The sequence below is a fragment of the Bos javanicus genome, chromosome 14, assembly GCF_032452875.1.
Source record: "Bos javanicus breed banteng chromosome 14, ARS-OSU_banteng_1.0, whole genome shotgun sequence".
NCBI classification, from domain to species: domain Eukaryota; kingdom Metazoa; phylum Chordata; class Mammalia; order Artiodactyla; family Bovidae; genus Bos; species Bos javanicus.
Window position 1 is genome coordinate 67,400,775 of NC_083881.1, and position 22,372 is coordinate 67,423,146.

A 22,372-nucleotide genomic window follows, 5' to 3' on the forward strand; every position below is an offset into this window, starting at 1 on the left:
TTTTTTAAGAATGGAATTTTAAGGCTGGAAATGACCTTTGAGCTTTTCCAGACAAAGTCCCCCATTCTGTCTTTGAAGGATTAAGTGGCCCAAAGTCACTCAGGTTATTTGTGGCAGAAATAAAACTAGAAACAAGGCCTGGCATCTCCCACCCAGTGGGTCCTTTGCATCAGTCCACACCAGTGACTCTCCACGTGCAGTGACCTCTGTCCCTCAGGGGACATCTAGCAGCGCCTAGAGACGTCTTTGATGGTCTCGGCTGGGGAGTAGGGGACAGACAGGGAACGCTGCTAAATATTCCACAATGTAAACCACGGCCTCCCACAACAAAGAACTATCTGGCCTCAAATATCAATAGTGATGACGCTGAGAAACTCTGTCCCACACTAAACAAAAGAAAAAGCAAACTGTCCAGTGAACAGACTAGAGCTTTCATTTCAACATTTCCCGCAAGCCTGCATAGTGCTGCATTATATTTGAAATAATACCGGCATATGAAAATGAAATTGTCCTCTGAATCCCTGAAAATAACTGCTGTTGGAAAAAGGCTTAGATTAACCACCTCCCCAACCCCCATCAAGGCTTCACTGAAATGGGTTTGGATATTATTAACCAAAAAAAAAAAAAAAACCCAAACACACTTCTTTACATACAGTTCCCTCAGAAGAATTCTTGAATGTATTAACTTTTGAAAAATACTGTATTTACTAAGCAAGACCTCAGAATAAAGCCTAGGAGATCACTCAGGAACAATAGCAACGAGCCAGCCTTAGGCCAGCCCAAGAGACTCTGCTCTTGGTCTCCCATAGAGTCTCCCCCATAGCTGCCCGTGGCCCTAGTCCCAGGTCCCAATCATGTCAGTTTGAGCACAACCCTCCTTCTGTGTTTGTTTGTTTGAGTGGGAGACCCTGGAAGGATCATAAACGAAGCCTGGGAAAGGACTGTGTGGGGTGATGCTAGCACGGGGTCCCACCTACACCAGGGGCTCCACAGAGGTTGCTCACAGGCAGCCGCTGCTTTCCAGGAAAGAGGCTCACTCTTGGGAGTGTCTTCAGAGCGTTTCCTTATTGGGTTTCTGTTCCACCGTTCTCTAAGATGTCATCACTGGGGAAGCTGAACAAAGGATACACCTCACCCAAGCTTCCTGCACTATTTTTGCAACTTCTTGGGAGCTTAAAATTATTTGCAAATAAAAAGTGCTTTTTAGGTGATGAGATTGGTAGTAGATCTATTTAGTCTTTGTCTCTGGTCTTTTGCTAAAACAGAAACACTTGATTACCAGACTGGTGAGGGTAAAGGTGTATGAATACGGGTACAGGGGAAGAGGCATCAGAAAGTGTCACTGACACCAGAGAAGTGCTGCATCCACCAGGGACAGGGAGCTAAAGAGACTGAGACCCAAATCAGACTCAGTGGAGAGACGATGAGTAGCAAGAATGGACCAAGCACAGGTGGGTTCCTCATGGGTGCTCTAAGGAAACTGCAGAACAACAGGGGACAGTATATCTGAGAGTTGTTCATGCCCAGGAGAGTGATATCAGAAGAAAAAGCATGAGAAAAAGACACCGATAATGACTTAGCAGGCATAGCATGACTTGAATCATGAATCAACAAAATCCCACAGATTCACACACTATCTGTCCAGCTACAATGCACCCCGGCACAATGGAGTATCTTTGAGGTAGAAAGGAATGGGAGTCGGGAAACCTGTGGTCACCTTCCAGATGTGACCTATCACACGTTTGTTGTGTCTCCGTGGACAAAGTCCCTCAGATTCAGTTTCCCCATCTGCAGATCAGGGAATGGCTGCTGACTGCTAGGAGCCTTACCTGTCTGTCTCACTTGTGTAAGACTCTTCTAATAGGTGTGATACCCTCTACTTACTGAAAAATAAAACCTATTCATGGATGGCAATAAGTTTCTTATGAATTTTCCAATGCACATTTGCTCTTTAATAAATGGGAATAGAATAACATGGCTATTTTAGGACCAGGGAGGATCAGCTCAGAAGTCAAGGAGCTCTCATTCCCACCCTTTCAGATTCATTTTCAACCACGGATGGGCCCCACAAACACAATGATTTCCCAGGGGTAAAGCTGTCTGACAGAAAGGAGTTCGAAGGCCTAATGTCACACAGATGGCCAAAAAACATATGAAAGAAATGTTCAACATCACTAATTATTAGAGAAATGCAAAACAAAACTACCATGAGGTATCATCTCACACCAGTCAGAATGGCCATCATCAAAAAATTTCCAAAAAATTTATGCTGGAGAAGATGTGGATAAAGGGGAACCCTCCTACATGGTTGGTGTACCAATTTACATTCGGTACAGCCACTATGGAGAACAGTATTGAGATTCTTTAAAAAAAAACTATAAATAGAACTACCATATGACCCAGCAATCCCACTCCTGGGCATACACTGGGAGAAAATCACAATTCCAAAATATCCATGCACCCCAATGTTCACTGCAGCACTATTTATTAATACAATAGCTATGATATGGAAGCAACATAAGTGTCTATCAATAGAGGAATAGGTAAAGAAGATGTGGTACAAATATACAATGGACTCAGCCATAAAAAGCAATAAAATTGTGCCAGTCGCAGAGACACAGATGGACCTAGAGACTTCATACAGACTGAAGTAAGTCAGAAAGAGAAAAACAAATATCAGATAATACCATGTATATGCAGAATTTAGAAGGATGATACAGATAGGCTTATTTGAAGAGCAGAAATAGAGACACAGACTTGTAAATGCCAAGTTGGGGGAGGGTGGGGTGAATTAGGAGATTGGGATTAACATGTATATACTACTATATTTAAAATAGATAACTCATAGGAACCTACTGTGTAGCACAGGAAATTCTACTCAATTAATGGAAAGGCATTTTCATTTATGGCATGTAAATGGGGAAACCTCATGGCAAATAGATGGGGAAACAATGGAAACAGTGAGAGACCTTATTTTTTTTGAGTTCCAAAAAATAAAGACACTTTATTTTGGGGGAGGGACTCCAAAATTACTGCAGATGGTGACTGCAGCCATGAAATTAAAAGATGCTTGCTCCTTGGAAGAAAAGCTATGACCAAACTAGACAGCATATTAAAAAGCAGAGACATTACTTTAGCAACAAAGATCTGTCTAGTCAAAGCTATGGTTTTTCCCGTAGTCATGTATGGATGTATGGCTATAAAGAATGCTGAGAGCTGAAGAATTGATGGTTTTGAACTGTGGTATTGGAGAAGACTCTTGAGAGTCCCTTGCACTGCAAGGAGATCCAACTAGTCAATCCTAAAGGAAATCAACCCTGAATATTCATTGGAAGGACTGATGCTGAAGCTGAAACTCCAATACTGTGGCTATCTGATGCGAAGAAGTTACTCATTGGAAAAGAGCCTGATGCTGGGAAAGATTGAAAGTGGGAGGAAAAGGGGACGACAGAGGATGAGACAGTTTGATGGCATCACTGACTCAATGGACATGAGTTTGAGCAAGCTCTGGGAGTTGGTGATGGACAGGGAAGCCTGGCGTGATGCAGTCCATGGGGTCACAAAGAGTCAGAGACAACTGAGTGACTGAATTGAACTGAAATGGAAAGGAAATTCATAAAAAGAAATTATATATATAATGATATACTTTGTTGTACAGTAGAAACTAACACAACACTGTAAAACAACTATATTTCAATAAAAAGTAATATTTTAAAAAATGGCCTAATGTCAGAGCTTCCAGCCAACCTGCTTTTCGCCAGTGAAATGCACCCCCTCAAAGTGTTCAGGTCTGCTGAACCCTGCACAACACGCCCAAATCACAGAGGAGCAGTTTCAGAAGAGGGAAGAGTGGAGAGAGGATTTCAGGCCTGGAGGAGCCGTCTTGCGGGGTTTTTAGGAAGCAGGTAGGATTTGCGTCTATAATACCCTTATTCTGCCTTTTCATATATTGGAACCCAATAAAGTATGTGTATAATTGGCATTTTTTAAAGCCTGTGGTTAATTCAGTCAAGGCTTATGTCTGAACTATGTAACAGGGTTTTGAAACTAATGCTTCATTAATCACATATACACTTTTCCAGAGCCAAAATTCACAACATGTTGTCTATAGATCTTGGGCCAAATCAGAAGGATTCTTTATGTGTTAAATGCTTTCCTTTCATCAAGGTGCTGTGCATGTATGAGATATAAGGTGGGTGTCAGCGCCGAAGAGTATCAGCCACTGCCTGGGTGTTAGACCACTTTCAGGTCACCCACGATGCTTGGCTGCAGGCAGAATAATGGCAGTTTCAAAACACATCCTCTTCATTTTTAGCAGTAATACCCACTGCAACTGGTTTGCTCAGCACTATTTAGCATTGCTTCCCAGTCGTTAATAAGAAGCAAGGTATCAGGGATATGTCAGGGATAAGTAGGTCAACATAAACTATCAAGACCAATATTTATGTCATTGTCAACATACTAATTTAAATAAAAATTTTATTAAAATTAAAATAAAAAATAAAGTTAAATGATGTTAGAAAAGTTTGCCAGAGTTTAGGAGAGCTGAACTCCCTCACTAGCCAGGGAAAGAATGGGTCTAGGTGGTACGGGATCTCTACCATGCATCTCTTTTTCCCCTTTCTTCATTCTAATTTTTCACTCATTTATGAATAGTTTAATTTAATTTAACCATAACTGCCTCCTACTTAACTCCCCTAAACTTTTCCCAACGTGTTCTCTTTTCCTCTGTCTTCCTCACCTCCAATCACTCACTCCAGCATTTACCTTTATTTTACTTTTATTTGTTTGGGGGGAGCTTCCCTGATAGCTCAGTTGGTAAAGAATCCACCTGCAATGCAGGAGACCCCGGTTCAATTCCAAATCTGTATTGAATTTATGACAATATTGCTTCTGTTTTATATTTTGGTTTTTTGATTGCGAGGCATCCCTCCCCAACCAGGGATAGTACCTGCTCCTCCTGCATGGGAAGGTGCAGCCTTAACCAATGGAGTGCCATCAAAGTCCCAGCATTTACCTTTATCATAACTTTTATCTTTTAGGGGACAGGACCCCTGACAGCTTGGAAACTCCACTTTGAGACTGGCATTTTAAAAGATAACTGAACTGCATTGCAAAAATGCAGAAGCAGAAAAAATTGCACAAACAGAAGAAAAGAAAGTCAGGAGGGAAATTTCAAGGGCCTGAATTAGAACAATAACAATATAAAGACAAAGCAGGAATAGATTAAAAAAAAATAGGTTGAAAGCAGACTGAATGGGATATGGCTCTTAACTGTAGGACAGTGATAGAGAGGAAGAAGGAAAAATAACTTGAAGTCTCTGAACTGTGCTCATAAGTAACTAGGGTTCCTTTAATAGAGACAAGAAATTAAGATGAGGTGTCAGGTGTGAGGGAGTTGATGAACTTGAGTTTAGCCACATAGAAATGCATTTAGGGGTGATGTCCAATATGCCCATGGACAACCAATGTTCTAAATAGGCAGGAAAACTTCTGGATTTAAAGAGAATAGAGATTAAGAAAATCGTCCATTCATTTTCTTCTCTTTTTATTATTTCTCTCCTCATTTCACTGAAATAAAATATGTGTGGAGAAGCCACTGCCTGCCAAATTCTGGGATAGGCGTTAGGGAAAAAAAGAAAGTAAACAGAAGGCTCATGGCATCTGCGACAAGCTCTGGTGGGAGATGATAGTCTAACAATGGCATCAACTGGTGGAATGAGGGGAGGGTTCCCCGAGGAGGCTTTGTAAGGGATGTACTGTGCTTATGTTCATTAAGTTGCCTAACCCCTAGGGGGAAAACACATGATTCCGGCTTCCCTTCACAGCCTAGACCCCTCTGTGGTTCCAGGCAGACTGTAAGGCAGACTCCCCCCAACACAGCCAAGTGGACGTCACTGCACAGCACTCGCCCACATTCCTTCTGGGAAGGTAATACTGTGACTTCTCTGTGGGAGACCTTTTGCTAATCTTCCATCCTTTACATCTAGGTAACAAAATATTTACAACTGACTCTTGGAATGCGATGCAACACTACGATTGAGGTGAAATCCTGATTCCTAGGACCTCTCTGCAATTGTCCATCACACACCTGGAGAAGGTGCTACCCCATAGAATACAGACTGAAGCATCTTTACAGAGATTAGGATGCTAAGATTCAGGCAAGCCTTGCAATTCCACTCCTAGGCACTTGTTGTTGTTTATAAAGAAGGAAAACACATGGCCAGGAGAAGATTTATGCAAGAATGTTCACAAAAGCTTTATTCATAACAGTCAAAACCCAGAAACCACCAGAATGTCCATCATCCTCGGTGAATGGATAAATACATTGAGGTCTAGCCTCACAATGAAATATTACTCAGCAGAATAAAGGAGTGAGCAGCGATACAACATGGATAAGTCTCAAAAGCATTATGCTGAGTGAATGAAGCCAGTGCGAAAGACTCCACGTGCATGATGCTATCTCCATGAATTTCTAGAGAAGAAAGAGCTATAGTTTCAGGAAGCAGACCATGGTCCCTCGGAGACAGGGGAGTTGAGGAGGAGATGGACTGTGAGGGGCCCAGGGGAACATTCGGGGTGAGGAAAATATTCTCTATTATGCTTGGGGTTATATTACTGGGTGCATTTTTCAACACTCATGGAATTGTACACTTTAATTTGGTAAGCTTATTTTATGTGAACTATACCTCAGTAAAACTGATTGAAAAAACAGTCCTGCAGGGCTGAGGAGTAGACTGACCGTGCGCAGCGGGAAGGTGCCTTGGCTCCTGGGAAGCTCTGAGCCAGCACCACCTCAACCTTCCAGCTGCTGCTGCCCGAGAATGCCTCTGTTTTAATGTTTTAGCCACAGACCCTGACACCCATTGGCCATTTCAGACTACGGTTCCGATAACTCACTCTCACCTTGCCCCCTGTTCTTAGGCTACCAGTGTGCGCATCTGGACAGCTGATAAAAATATAATCCTAAACCCCTCCCACCTGGACTAACAACCTTAACAAAGCAACATTTCGTCCTGGAAGTACTGACAGTAAGGATTACACTCCAAGGGGTCTTGACTACTCAGTTCCTGGAACCTGGACTCTTGGCTCTTCTATTGCCTCTGTTTCCTGAAGAGACAAGGGACTTGTTTCTTTTCTCAACACTTAAAACTATAAGTTCGCTAAGGCTGTCTGACTCCCCTGGTCCTACTGAGATCTTGCTTTTCCACTATATCTGTGGCTTATAACCCCAGGGTTGATGCATGCCCCAGCCCTGGGAGCAGTTCATTTAGGAAGAGAGAAAAGGGTTCTGGACTTAAACCGAATCTGTACTGCAGCACAGCCCTTAAGTCTGAGAGAGGCCCCAAGCTAGGACGCTTGCAGAAGTTTCTCCATCACTGTGCACTTGTTCTCTCATCCCACTGATCTCCTTAAACGAAATACAAGTCTAAACTTCCCGAACAGCTTTATTTTAGGGGCTATTTTCAGAATTCCAATACCTACTAATAAATAAGATTCATACCAGAAACCTTATAAAAGCCGTTTTTTTGTACATTTAATGTCATAGGAAGAAAACATGACATTCAGTGGGTGCCTGTGACACAACAAACACTGAATCAGGAGGCTATCGGATGTGCATTATCTAATCTAGTCCTCACACTGATCCTGTTCTTCCCCTTCTTTGTAGATAAACTCTCTTAGACTTAGAGGATAAGTAACTCGCTGAAGGTATTTAATCTTCAGCTAGTATAGAGTTTGAATATGTATCTAGGACTATTTGATTTAAAAAAAACCTCTAAAGAGTCCATGTAAACTGTGGTCTACAGTTTGGTTTAATATTCACAAGGTCCTGGTTTGAGTCCCTTCTCAGCCATTTACTAGCTGTATGGACCTTAGGCAAGTGAGTTTCCTTCCAGATTATTTTTCCTCAACTGTAAAATGGAGAAAATAGACCTACTTCACGGAGCTTTGAAAAGATGAAGACAAGTCACACAATAAGCCTACTATCAACCATTGGCATGATCTCAAATGCCAAGCTGGTTCCAAATGGAAGAAATTCGACACAAATAGACAATTACTGCCCTCAGCTATTCAGAGGTGAACTTCCACACAGCGGGTCATGTTTTGGCCTTTGGTTAGTCCTGCCCTTGTTCATTCAATGTAGTAAACTTTTAATAGGGAAAATATGTGTGTGTGTGTGTGTGTGTGTGTGTGTTAGTTGCTCAGTTGTTCTTTGCAACCCCATGGACTGTAGCCCTCCAGGCTCCTTGGTGCGTGGGATTTCCCAGGCAAGAATACTGGAGTGGGTTGCCATTTCCTTCTCCAGGAGATCTTCCCCACCCAGGGATTGAACCTGGGTCTCTTGCATTGCAGGTAGATTCTTTACCATTTGAACCACCAGGGAAGCCGTGTGTGTGTGTGTGTGTGTGTGAGTGTGTGTGTGCATGTGTGTGTATGAAGTGTCTGCCTTTAATGAGTCTATGAGGATCAGCTCTGCAGATTCGTGCTCTCTTTCCTAAACTGTTTCTAAAAACTGAAACTTGACTGCAACATCCTGTTCCCAGACAGTCCATCCCTTTCCTTTGTCTTCACTCACCTGCTCCGGATACTTGCTCCCAGTGATCTCTGCCACTGTGTTGAAGGAATCAGCATCTGGATAGCTCTTTGCCCCCATCTTCAGCTGAACGACAATTCTGTTCCCGCGAGAAGCCATTCTTGACATCATCTCTGCGTCCTCCACCGTAATACAAGCTGTTGGGATCTTTGGCACACCCTTCTGGTATTCCTGAATACCTGTGTGAGGACTTGAGAAAAGAAGTCACCAGGTTACCTTGATAGTGGAAATGGACCAAACGTATTTTTTAAAAGCCCCTGTATTTGACATTTGATTTTCACTGGTCTTTGTTTGCATGTGAGGAATGGAAAGGGTGGGCAATATTGGTTTACTTGCTTTTGATGTGAAGGTAATTTTTTTTTAATAAAAATAACTTAGAGGGGGGAGGAGCCAAGATGGCAGAGGAGTAGGACAGGGAGAACACTTTCTCCCCCACAAATTCATCAAAAGAGCATTTAAACGTCGAGTAAATTCCACAAAATAACTTCTGAATGCCGGCAGAGGACATCAGGCACCCAGAAAAGCAACCCAACTCTTCGAAAGGAGGTAGGAAAAAATATTAAAAACAAAAAAAAAGAGACAAAAGAGGGAGGGACGGAGTTCCGTCCCGGGAAGGGAATCTTAAAAAGAGAGAAGTTTCCAAACATCAGGAAACCTTCTCACTGCCGAATCTGCGCCGAGCTTTGGAAGCACAGAGGGCAATATAACAGGGAGAAAAAATAAATAAACAATTTAAAACTCACAGATTGCGAGCCCTACGGTAACTCCCCCAGCAGAGAAGCAGCGCAGACGCCTGCATCCGCCATTAGCAAACCGGGGCTGGGCAGGGAGGCGCGGCGTGGGCTGCATCGCTGAGAGTAAGAATCTGGCCTGAATACCCTGAGCGCTATCTGAGCGAAATAATTTGGGCTAGCAAACCAGACTGTGGGATACCTACCACGGGAAAAGCCAGCCCTAACCTAAGACCGCCAGGCCCGCGCACGGAACAAAGGACTGAACAGAGATAGCCGGCTGCAGACCTTCCCCCTCCGGTGACAGGCAGCCAGAGCCGGAAGGGGGCAATCGCAGCCCCAGAGAGACATTATCTATAAAACTGTAAGCAGGCTTCTTTGCTAACTAAAACTTCTTGGGGGTCTGGACGGTCAACATCTGCCTGAGAAGGTGCGCCGGTTTTACATCCAGATAACCGAGTGGCGGGGAGGCGATAAGTCGCAGCATTGGCGCTCGCCTGGGAAGAGCAAATTGGCGTTCGGACCTGGGAAGAGCACAAAACGCAGGCGCAACTGAGTCTGCGCCTCTGAGGACTACCCGAGTGCCTGAACCTGAGCGGCTTGGACCTGGGAGGTGCATGCAGCCCAGGGCCAGCCTCGGATTGTCCCCGGCGGAACAACCTAGAGTCCGAGCAGTGTGGACAGGGAGGCTACACGCGCCGTGAGCGGGGGCAGACCCAGGGTGGCTGAGGCACTGCGAGCCCACGCCAGTGTTATTTGTTTGCAGCATCCCTCCCTCCCTCCCCACAGCGCGACTGAACAAGTAAGCCTAAAAAAAAAAAAAAAAAAAAAAGTGTCCTCCACCGTGCCCTTTGAGTCAGGGCGGAAACCAGATACTGAAGAGACTAGCAAACAGAAGAAGATATAACAGAGGGAAACGCCTTGGAAGCTACAGGCAATAGATCAAAACCCTGTGGTTACTACGGACTACATAGGAAGGGGCCTATAGATCTTGAGAAATATAAATCTGACCAAGGAACTAGCCAAAAATGAACTGAACCCACAACACCCACAAAAAAACCCCCCAAAAAGCCCTAGATACATTTTTATTATTTTTACGATCATTCTTTCTTTTTTTTTTTAATTAAAAAAAAAAAATTTTAAGTCCTCTATTGTTCCTTTAATTTTCACTTTTATAACCTATTACTTTGCAAAAAAAAAAAAAAAAGACCCTATTTTTTTCTTCTTCAGCAAACCTCATATATATATATTTTATAATTTTTTGACCTTGTTTTTTTGTTTTGTTTTGTTTGTTCTTGTTTTTTTCTTCTTTTCTTTAACACTGTATTTTTGAAATTCCAAACTCTACTCTAGATTTTTAATTTTCGCTTTTTGGTATATGTTATCAATTTTGTACCTATAGTTTTTTTTTATATAATTTCTGTGACTTTTTTTTTTTTTTTCTTCTTCTCTGTTTCTTTCTCTTCTTCTTTTATATAACATTGTATATCTGAAATTCCAAACTTTACTCTAGATTTTTAATTTATGCTTTTTGGTATTTGATATCAATTTTGTACCTGTATTTTCTTTATAATTTTTGTGACATTGTTCGTATTTGTTTGTTTGTTTTCTCTCTTTATTTTTCTTCTTCTTCTTTTTTTTTTTTTTTTAACATTGTAATTTTGAAATTCCAAACTCTACTCTAGATTTTTAATTTTTGCTTTCTGGTATTAGTTATCAATTTTGTACCTGTACTTCCTTTATAATTTTCGCGACCTTGTTTGTTTTTGTTTGTTCGTTTTTTCTCTCTTTCTTTTCCTTCTTCTTTTCTTTAACATCGTATTTTTGAAATTCCAAACTCTACTCTAGATTTTTAATTTTCGCTTTCTGGTATTAGTTATCAATTTTGTACCTGTACTTTCTTTATAATTTTCGCGACCTTGTTTGTTTTTGTTTGTTCGTTCTTTCTCTCTTTCTTTTCCTTCTTCTTTTCTTTAACATCGTATTTTTGAAATTCCAAACTCTACTCTAGATTTTTAATTTTTGCTTTTATGTATTTGTTACCAATTTTGTACCTTTAAGGACCCAATCTTCAGGACCCATTTTTCACTAGGGAGTGAGATTACTGGCTTGACTGCTCTCTCTCCCTTTGGACCCTCCTTTTTCTCCACCAGGTCGCCTGTGTCTCCTCCCTAACCCCTCTCTACTCTACCCAACTCTGTGAATTTCTGTGTGTTCCAGACGGTGGAGAACACTTAGGGAACTGATTACTGGCTGGATCTGTCTCCCTCCTTTTCATTCCCCCCTTTTATCCTTCTGGCCACCTCTGTCACCTTCCTCCTTCTTCTCTTCTCTGTATAACCCCGTGAACATCTCTGAGTGGTCCAGTTGTGGAGTGCACATAAGGAAGTGACTACTGGCTAGCCCACTCTCTCCACTATTGATTCACCTCATCTCATTTGGGTCACCTCTAACTCCCTCCTCCCTCTTCTCTTCTCCATGTAACCCTGTGAACCTCTCTGAGTGACCCTCACTGTAGAGAAACTTATCATCTTTAATGTAGATGTTTTATCAATGGTGCTGTATAGAAGGAGAAGTTTTGAAACTACTGTAAAAATAAGACCGATAATCGGAAGCAGGAGACTTAAGTCCAAACCCTGACTCCAGGGAACTCCTGACTCCAAGGAACATTCAATGACAGGAGCTCATCAATTGCCTCCATACCAACACTGAAACCAAGCACCACACAAGGGCCAATAAGTTCCAGGGCAAGACATACCAAGCAAATTCTCCAGCAACAAAGGAACACAGCCCTGAGCTTCAAGATATAGGCTGCCCAAAGTCACCCCAAAACTATAGACATCTCATAACTCATTACTGGACATTTCATTGCACTCCAGAGAGAAGAAATACAGCTCCATCCACCAGAACACCGACACAAGCTTCCCTAACCAGGAAACCTTGACAAGCCACCTGTACAAACCCACACACAGTGAGGAAACGCCATAATAAAGAGAACTCCATAAACTGCCGGAATACAGAAAGGACACCCTAAACTCAGCAATTTAAACAAGATGAAGAGACAGAGGAATACTCAGCAGATAAAGGAACAGGATAAATGCCCACCAAACCAAACAAAAGAGGAAGAGATAGGGAATCTACCTGATAAAGAATTCCGAATAATGATAGTGAAATTGATCCAAAATCTTGAAACTAAAATGGAATCACAGATAAATAGCCTGGAGACAAGGATTGAGAAGATGCAAGAAAGGTTTAACAAGGACCTAGAAGAAATAAAAAAGAGTCAATATATAATGAATAATGCAATAAGTGAAATTAAAAACACTCTGGAGGCAACAAATAGTAGAATAACAGAGGCAGAAGACAGGATTAGTGAATTAGAAGATAGAATGGTAGAAATAAATGAATCAGAGAGGATAAAAGAAAAACGAATTAAAAGAAATGAGGACAATCTCAGAGACCTCCAGGACAATATTAAACGCTACAACATTCGAATCATAGGGGTTCCAGAAGAAGAAGACAAAAAGAAAGACCATGAGAAAATACTTGAGGAGATAATAGTGGAAAACTTCCCTAAAATGGGGAAGGAAATAATCACCCAAGTCCAAGAAACCCAGAGAGTACCAAACAGGATAAACCCAAGGAGAAACACCCCAAGACACATATTAATCAAATTAACAAAGATCAAACACAAAGAACAAATATTAAAAGCAGCAAGGGAAAAACAACAAATAACACACAAGGAAATTCCCATAAGGATAACAGCTGATCTTTCAATAGAAACTCTTCAAGCCAGGAGGGAATGGCAAGACATACTTAAACTGATGAAAGAAAATAACCTACAGCCCAGATTATTGTACCCAGCAAGGATCTCATTCAAGTATGAAGGAGAAATCAAAAGCTTTTCAGACAAGCAAAAGCTGAGAGAATTCTGCACCACCAAACCAGCTCTCCAACAAATACTAAAGGATATTCTCTAGACAGGAAACACAAAAACGGTGTATAAACTCGAACCCAAAACAATAAAGTAAATGGCAACGGGAACATACTTATCAGTAATTACCTTAAATGTAAATGGGTTGAATGCCCCAACCAAAAGACAAAGACTGGCTGAATGGATACAAAAACAAGACCCCTACATATGTTGTCTACAAGAGACCCACCTCAAAACAGGGGACACATACAGACTGAAAGTGAAGGGCTGGAAAAAGATTTTCCATGCAAATAGGGACCAAAAGAAAGCAGGAGTAGCAATACTCATATCAGATAAAATAGACTTTAAAACAAAGGCTGTGAAAAGAGACAAAGAAGGTCACTACATAATGATCAAAGGATCAATCCAAGAAGAAGATATAACAATTATAAATATATATGCACCCAACACGGGAGCACCACAGTACGTAAGACAAATGCTAACAAGTATGAAAGGAGAAATTAACAATAACACAATAATAGTGGGAGACTTTAATACCCCACTTACACCTATGGATAGATCAACTAAACAGAAAATTAACAAGGAAACACAAACTTTAAACGATACAATAGACCAGTTAGACCTAATTGATATCTATAGGTCATTTCATCCCAAAACAATGAATTTCACCTTTTTCTCAAGCGCACATGGAACCTTCTCCAGGATAGATCACATCCTGGGCCATAAAGCTAGCCTTGGTAAATTCAAAAAAATAGAAATCATTCCAAGCATTTTTTCTGACCACAATGCAGTAAGATTAGATCTCAATTACAGGAGAAAAACTATTAAAAATTCCAACATATGGAGGCTGAACAACATGCTGCTGAATAACCAACAAATCACAGAAGAAATCAAAAAAGAAATCAAAATTTGCATAGAAACGAATGAAAATGAAAACACAACAACCCAAAACCTGTGGGACACGGTAAAAGCAGTCCTAAGGGGAAAGTTCATAGCAATACAGGCACACCTCAAGAAACAAGAAAAAAGTCAAATAAATAACCTAACTCTACACCTAAAGCAACTAGAAAAGGAAGAAATGAAGAACCCCAGGGTTAGTAGAAGGAAAGAAATCTTAAAAATTAGAGCAGAAATAAATGCAAAAGAAACAAAAGAGACCATAGCAAAAATCAACAAAACCAAAAGCTGGTTCTTTGAAAGGATAAATAAAATTGACAAACCATTAGCCAGACTCATCAAGAAACAAAGGGAGAAAAATCAAATCAACAAAATTAGAAACGAAAATGGAGAGATCACAACAGACAACACAGAAATACAAAGGATCATAAGAGACTACTATCAACAATTATATGCCAATAAAATGGACAATGTGGAAGAAATGGACAAATTCTTAGAAAAGTACAACTTTCCAAAACTGGACCAGGAAGAAATAGAAAATCTTAACAGACCCATCACAAGCATGGAAATTGAAACTGTAATCAAAAATCTTCCAGCAAACAAAAGCCCCGGTCCAGACGGCTTCACAGCTGAATTCTACCAAAAATTTAGAGAAGAGCTAACACCTATCCTGCTCAAACTCTTCCAGAAAATTGCAGAGGAAGGTAAACTTCCAAACTCATTCTATGAGGCCACCATCACCCTAATACCAAAACCTGACAAAGATCCCACAAAAAAAGAAAACTACAGGCCAATATCACTGATGAACATAGATGCAAAAATCCTTAACAAAATTCTAGCAATCAGAATCCAACAACACATTAAAAAGATCATACACCATGATCAAGTGGGCTTTATCCCAGGGATGCAAGGATTCTTCAATATCCACAAATCAATCAATGTAATACACCACATTAACAAATTGAAAAATAAAAACCATATGATTATCTCAATAGATGCAGAGAAAGCCTTTGACAAAATTCAACATCCATTTATGATAAAAACTCTCCAGAAAGCAGGAATAGAAGGAACATACCTCAACATAATAAAAGCTATATATGACAAACCCACAGCAAACATTATCCTCAATGGTGAAAAGTTGAAAGCATTTCCTCTAAAGTCAGGAACAAGACAAGGGTGCCCACTTTCACCATTACTATTCAACATAGTTTTGGAAGTTTTGGCCACAGCAATCAGAGCAGAAAAAGAAATAAAAGGAATCCAAATTGGAAAAGAAGAAGTAAAACTCTCACTATTTGCAGATGACATGATCCTCTACATAGAAAACCCTAAAGAGTCCACCAGAAAATTACTAGAAATAATCAATGACTACAGTAAAGTTGCAGGATATAAAATCAACACACAGAAATCCCTTGCATTCCTATACACTAATAATGAGAAAACAGAAAGAGAAATTAAGGAAACAATTCCATTCACCATTGCAACGAAAAGAATAAAATACTTAGGAATATATCTACCTAAAGAAACTAAAGACCTATATATAGAAAACTATAAAACACTGGTGAAAGAAATCAAAGAGGACACTAATAGATGGAGAAATATACCATGTTCATGGATTGGAAGAATCAATATAGTGAAAATGAGTATACTACCCAAAGCAATTTATAGATTCAACGCAATCCCTATCAAGCTACCAACAGTATTCTTCACAGAGCTAGAACAAATAATTTCACAATTTGTATGGAAATACAAAAAACCTCGAATAGCCAAAGCGATCGTGAGAAAGAAGAATGGAACTGGAGGAATCAACCTACCTGACTTCAGGCTCTACTACAAAGCCACAGTTATCAAGACAGTATGGTACTGGCACAAAGACAGAAATATTGATCAATGGAATAAAATAGAAAGCCCAGAGATAAATCCACGCACATATGGACACCTTATCTTCGACAAAGGAGGCAAGAATATACAATGGATTAAAGACAACCTCTTTAACAAGTGGTGCTGGGAAATCTGGTCAACCACTTGTAAAAGAATGAAACTGGACCACTTTCTAACACCATACACAAAAATAAACTCAAAATGGATTAAAGATCTAAACGTAAGACCAGAAACTATAAAACTCCTAGAGGAGAACATAGGCAAAACACTCTCCGACATACATCACAGCAGGATCCTCTATGACCCACCTCCCAGAATATTGGAAATAAAAGCAAAAATAAACAAATGGGACCTAATTAACCTTAAAAGCTTCTGCACATCAAAGGAAACTATTAGCAAGGTGAAAAGACAGCCTTCAGAATGGGAGAAAATAATAGCAAATGAAGCAACCGACAAACAACTAATCTCAAAAATATACAAGCAACTCCTACAGCTCAACTCCAGAAAAATAAACGACCCAATCAAAAAATGGGCCAAAGAACTAAATAGACATTTCTCCAAAAAAGACATACAGATGGCTAACAAACACATGAAAAGATGCTCAACATCACTCATTATCAGAGAAATGCAAATCAAGACCACTATGAGGTACCATTTCACACCAGTCAGAATGGCTGCGATCCAAAAGTCTACAAATAATAAATGCTGGAGAGGGTGTGGAGAAAAGGGAACCCTCTTACACTGTTGGTGGGAATGCAAACTAGTACAGCCACTATGGAGAACAGTGTGGAGATTCCTTAAAAAACTGGAAATAGAACTGCCTTATGATCCAGCAACCCCACTGCTGGGCATACACACTGAGGAAACCAGAAGGGAAAGAGACACGTGTACCCCAATGTTCATCGCAGCACTGTTTATAATAGCCAAGACATGGAAGCAACCTAGATGTCCATCAGCAGATGAATGGATAAGCAAGCTGTGGTACATATACACAATGGAGTATTACTCAGCCATTAAAAAGAATACATTTGAATCAGTTCTAATGAGGTGGATGAAACTGGAGCCTATTATACAGAGTGAAGTAAGCCAGAAGGAAAAACAAATACAGTATACTAACGCATATATATGGAATTTAGAAAGATGGTAACAATAACCTGGTGTACGAGACAGTAAAAGAGACACTGATGTATAGAACAGTCTTATGGACTCTGTGGGAGAGGGAGAGGGTGGGAAGATTTGGGAGAATGGCAATGAAACATGTAAAATATCATGTAGGAAACGAGTTGCCAGTCCAGGTTCGATGCATGATGCTGGATGCTTGGGGCTGGTGCACTGGGACGGCCCAGAGAGATGGTATGGGGAGGGAGGAGGGAGGAGGGTTCGGGATGGGGAACACATGTATACCTGTGGCGGATTCATTTTGATATTTGGCAAAACTAATACAATTATGTAAAGTTTAAAAATAAAATAAAATTGGAAGAATAAAAAAAATAAAATAAAATAAAATAAAATGAATAATGAATTAATTCATTTGAAAAAAAAATAAATAAAAAAAAATAAAAATAACTTAGAGAATTCAGTTTAATAATAATTTCATTGAAAACATTCTATAAAATGTATTTTGATAATTTGAATAATCCTTTAAAAAGTTGCAAATTGCTTCAAACTCAGTGTCTTCAAGACCAAGAGGTGAAGACATGTGTTCGAGGAGATAAAACTCTATCACAGCTACAGACCAGAGGACCCACAAACTGGCGTAGATGCACCTGGCTCTCTGGTCTGGCTCAAGTGCTGCCGTCTTCCCACCCAAACACAGAGGTCTGCAGTGTAGCCCTGCATAAGGGTAGAATGCCCTGCGTAAGGGTAGAATGCTCTGCAGGAAAACCACAGAACAATTTCGGAAGAAATGTTTGTGTTTCCATAAGGAAAAGTGCCAAATAAACCCAGGTCCGGTGATGTCACCACTACAAGGAAAAGGCTCCTGAGTGCTCCCCGTATCCCGTCAGTCTATTCCTGTCTTCTGTGGAAGCACAAGCTAAGAGCCTTCTTATCCAAATTAAAATTTTTTTTAATATTTCCATACTTGCTTCAGGTGGTCTTATATTCAGAGAAAAGTGTTTCTCCTCCTTTTAGCCAAAACACATTTCTCTCCTGGAGAAGTGACTTCAGTCTTCACGTGCACAAACACGATGATGCAGTCTTACCACTGCTTTCTTGGTGTGGCTATATTCTTGTGACCATGTATTAGGTGATGACTTACTGACTTAGAGAAACTGCATGGCAAAGTGATTAAGAATCGAGATTCTGGATTCAAATCTGGACTGTGCCACTTATTACTAATTGGCCTTGGGCAAGTTACACATCAGACGTCCCTGGTGGCTCAGTGGGTAAAGAATCTGCCTGAAATGCAGGAGACCCAGGTTGGATTCCTGGGTCAGGTAGATCCCCTGGAGGAGGGCATGGCAACCCACTCCAGTATTCTCACTTGGAGAATCCCAAGGATAGAAGAGCTTGGTGGGTGATGGTCCCTAGGGTCACAAAGAGTCAGACACGACTGAAGCAACTGAGTATGCACACACCCAAGTTATACATCTTTGCTTCAGTGACTTCATCTGTGATTGAAGATGGTAATTATAATATCCACTTCACAGTTATTTTGCAAATTTACTTAATTTATACAAACATATTACTTACCCTAGAATATAGTAAGCACTCGATAAATGTTAAATATTTACCATACTAATTTATCTATTACATTAATCTTGCAGAGAGAGACTGTGTGAGCTCAAGTCCTTAGGACAATCTAAGCACATTCTTTATAGACATTTCTTAAGTGTTGGCTGGAAATTTTATCCTTCATAAGAGAGAGACAAATGACTTTTAACTCTAAAACTTATAAAACAAAGCCTGAATCTGAATCCCTGTTTCAGAATATGCCTGACCCACTCTGACTCCAGTGTTCTTGCCTGGAGAATCCCAGGGACGGCGGAGCCTGGTGAGCTGCCGTCTATGGGGTTGCACAGAGTCGGACACGACTGAAGGGACTTAGCAGCAGCAGCATGAAGTTACATAACTCAGGTCAGATCCTGGTTCTGCCAACTCTCTGCCTGCCTGACACCAAGCAACTTGGATCATCTCTCTGTTTCTGAGCTTCCACATCTGAAACGTGGAGAATAATATTAGCACTGACCTCATAAGATTGCTATGAGGAATAAAAGAGATAGCATATGTAAAGGATTTACAAGTGCTTGGCACATAGGAATTACTTAGTAAACATTAGTTGTTATTATTATTATTTCTTCAGTGTTAATTTTCCCCACTGACTTGGTAGAGTGATTAATGACCGAAAGTATTTTGAAACATGTAGGAAGACAATCTAAATATTTATTATTCATAGTACCTTACGTGATGTCTAGGATCCAACAAACTCTCCTTGTTCTCAGGCTCTCTGACTCGAAAGGAGGTCAGTGTAACACTTCTTAATAGGCTCTTTTAAATAATGTTTCCAAACAAATTGGCACTAATAAGTTGCAGGTAAGAGTTCTTAATCCAGGTACAGTGAACTGGGCATACACCCATAGCTCTACTGAGGAAAATGGCATTTTCCAACTGTGGTACTGAATTCAAGATATAAAATGCTTCAATTTACTTCTGTAATTAAACATGTGCTCTGGTGGTGGAGTATTCAGCACTGTTCAGTAGAAGGAGACAGAAGACTCAACAGTTTAGTTGAAGTTCTGCATTGTCACTGTCAATTGTCCTACAGGAGAGGATCAGCATAAACATCAGCTTCCTGACCCCGTTTACAAACCCCGTGTGCAATTTAACAATACCAAAACGCAAATGACAAAGGAAGTTGTAAAAAAAAAAATCAAAATAAGAACATTTAAAGATTAACACCAATCCCTCGTCAAGTCTTCAAAAGATACAAGGGAAGGGAACGCTTCCCAACTCATTCTACAAGACCACTACTACTACTAACAAAACCAGACGTAGACACTGCTAGGAAAGAAAACTGCAATCCAAAATCGCTTAGATAAGTATAAACGCAAAAAAAAAAAGAAACTAAAATAAACTGATACAGCAACATATGAAAACACCATGACCAAGAGCAATTTATTCAGGAATGCAATATCAAAAAGTCAATCAATGTAGCACATTATAATAATGTAATAAAAGATAAAAATCACATGATCATCTCAATAGATGCTGACTAAGCCTTGGACAAAATCGAATCCTCTTTCATAATAAAAACACTCAACAAACTAAAAATGGAAGGGAACTTCCTCAACTCAATAAAAGCTATCTATGAAAGTGAAGTCGCTCAGTCATGTCCAACTCTTTGCGACCCCATGGACTGTAGCCTACCAGGTTCCTCAGTCCATGGGATTTTCCAGGCAAGAGTACTGGAGTGGGTTGCCATTTCCTTCTCCAGGAGATCTTCCTGACCCAGGGATTGAACCCAGGTCTCCCACATTGTAGGCAGACGCTTTACCATCTGAGCTACCACCCATAGCAAACATCTTAGTTAGTGTAGAGAAGGAAATACTTTCCCCCTGAGATCAAAAAACAAGACTAAGATGTCTGCTCTGACCACTTCTATTCAACATTGGACTAGAGGTTCTAGCTAGAAAAATCAGACAAGAAAAAGAAATAAAAGAAATCTAGATTGGAAAAAAGAAGTAAAACTGTTCACAGATGGTCAAATATATAGAAAATCATAAGGAATCACACACACAAAAACTACTAGAACTAATGAGCAAGTACAGCAAGGTTGCAGGATCAATATACAAAAATCAATTGTCCAGTAGTGATAAACAATACAATATAGTAGCAATACAGTAGAAATGAGGGACACCTGAGTTTGATCTCTGGGTTGGGAAGATCCCCTGGAGGAAGGCATGGCAACCCACCCCAGTATTCTTGCCTGGAGAATCCCATGGACAGAGGAGCCTGGTGTGCTACAGTCCATGGGGTCGAAAAGAGTTGGACATGACTGTGTGACTAAGCACAGCACAGCACAGCAATGAGCAATCTGAAAATGAACAATCGCTTTTTCATTAGCAACAAAAGGAACAAAATACTACAAATAAATTTAACAAAAGATGTGTGAGATTTGCACAATGAAAACTGCAAAACGTTGAGATAAAGAAGATCCAAATGAAAAGTGCCCTATGTTTATGGATTGGAAGGCTTCACATTCTTAAGATGGTTTGTGCGTGTTGTGCTCAGTCGCTTCAGTTGTGTACAAATCTTTTCGACCCTACGGAATGTAGCCTGTCAGGCTCCTCAGTCCCTGGGATTCTCCAGGCAGGAATACTGGAGTGGTTTGCCATGGCCTCCTCCAGGGGACCTTCCTGAAGGAGGGATTGAATCTGCATCTCCTGCACTGCAGGCAGATTCTTTACTGACCGAGCCACCAGGGAAGCCCTCTTAAGATGACAATAGTCCCCCAGTTTATTTACAGATTCAGTGCAATCCCTATCAAAATTCTAGCTGCCTTTTTCGACGAAATTTACAAGTTGATTCCAAAATTCATATGGAAAAACGAGGGACTCAAAATAACCAGCACAAGTTGAAAAAGTAGAACAAAATTGGTGGATTCACACTTCCACATTTAAAAACACACTACAAATCTATAGTAATTAAAAGGATAGTACTGGTATAAAGATAGAGATGGTGCACCATAAAATAGAATTGAGAATTGAGAAATAAACTTTATAAGAATGATCAATTCATTTTCAACAAGAGGGTTGAAATAATTCAGTGGGGATGAAAAGTATTTTCACAAATGGTGCTGGGGCCAACCAGATACCTGCGTGAAAAATAATGAAATTGCACCCCTATATCACACAAAATATGAAGGAATAGACCCAAATGTAAGAGCTAAAACTATAAAACTTCACAATCTCAGGTAAGGAAATTATTTCTTAGATACAACACTGAAGTCATAAGCAACAAAAGAAAAAAGAGATAAATTGAATCATCAAAACATTAAACTTTTGTACTTCAAATGGCACCACCAAAAAGTGAAGAAAACAAACCACAGAATGGGAGAAAAACTTTTATGAATCAAATATCTGAGAAGGCACTTGTGTCTAAAATACATTAATCACTCTTTAAAACTCAATAATAAAAAACTACCCCATTTAAAAATGCATGAAGAATTTGAATAGACAGTTCAACAAATAAGATACACAAATGTATAAAAAGCATGTGAAAAGACGCAGTGCACCACCAGCTATAAGGGAAATGCAGGTCAGAACTACAACAAGGTGCCACTTTGCATAGAATGCTATGAACAAAAAGAAAGGTAAAAAGAAATGCTGGCAA

At 40.2% G+C, this 22,372-nt stretch overlaps 1 protein-coding gene across 5 annotated transcripts in view; it reads right to left on the reverse strand.

The window, feature by feature from the left end:
* Window positions 1–22,372, reverse strand: part of CPQ (carboxypeptidase Q) — a 585,754-nt gene that overhangs the window by 284,248 nt on the left and 279,134 nt on the right. For all 5 annotated transcript variants that reach the window (XM_061439307.1, XM_061439306.1, XM_061439305.1 and 2 more), the window contains exon 4: window positions 8,579–8,786. In XM_061439307.1, coding sequence (XP_061295291.1) covers window positions 8,579–8,786 — 208 coding nt within the window. The remainder of the gene's footprint in view (window positions 1–8,578; window positions 8,787–22,372) is intronic.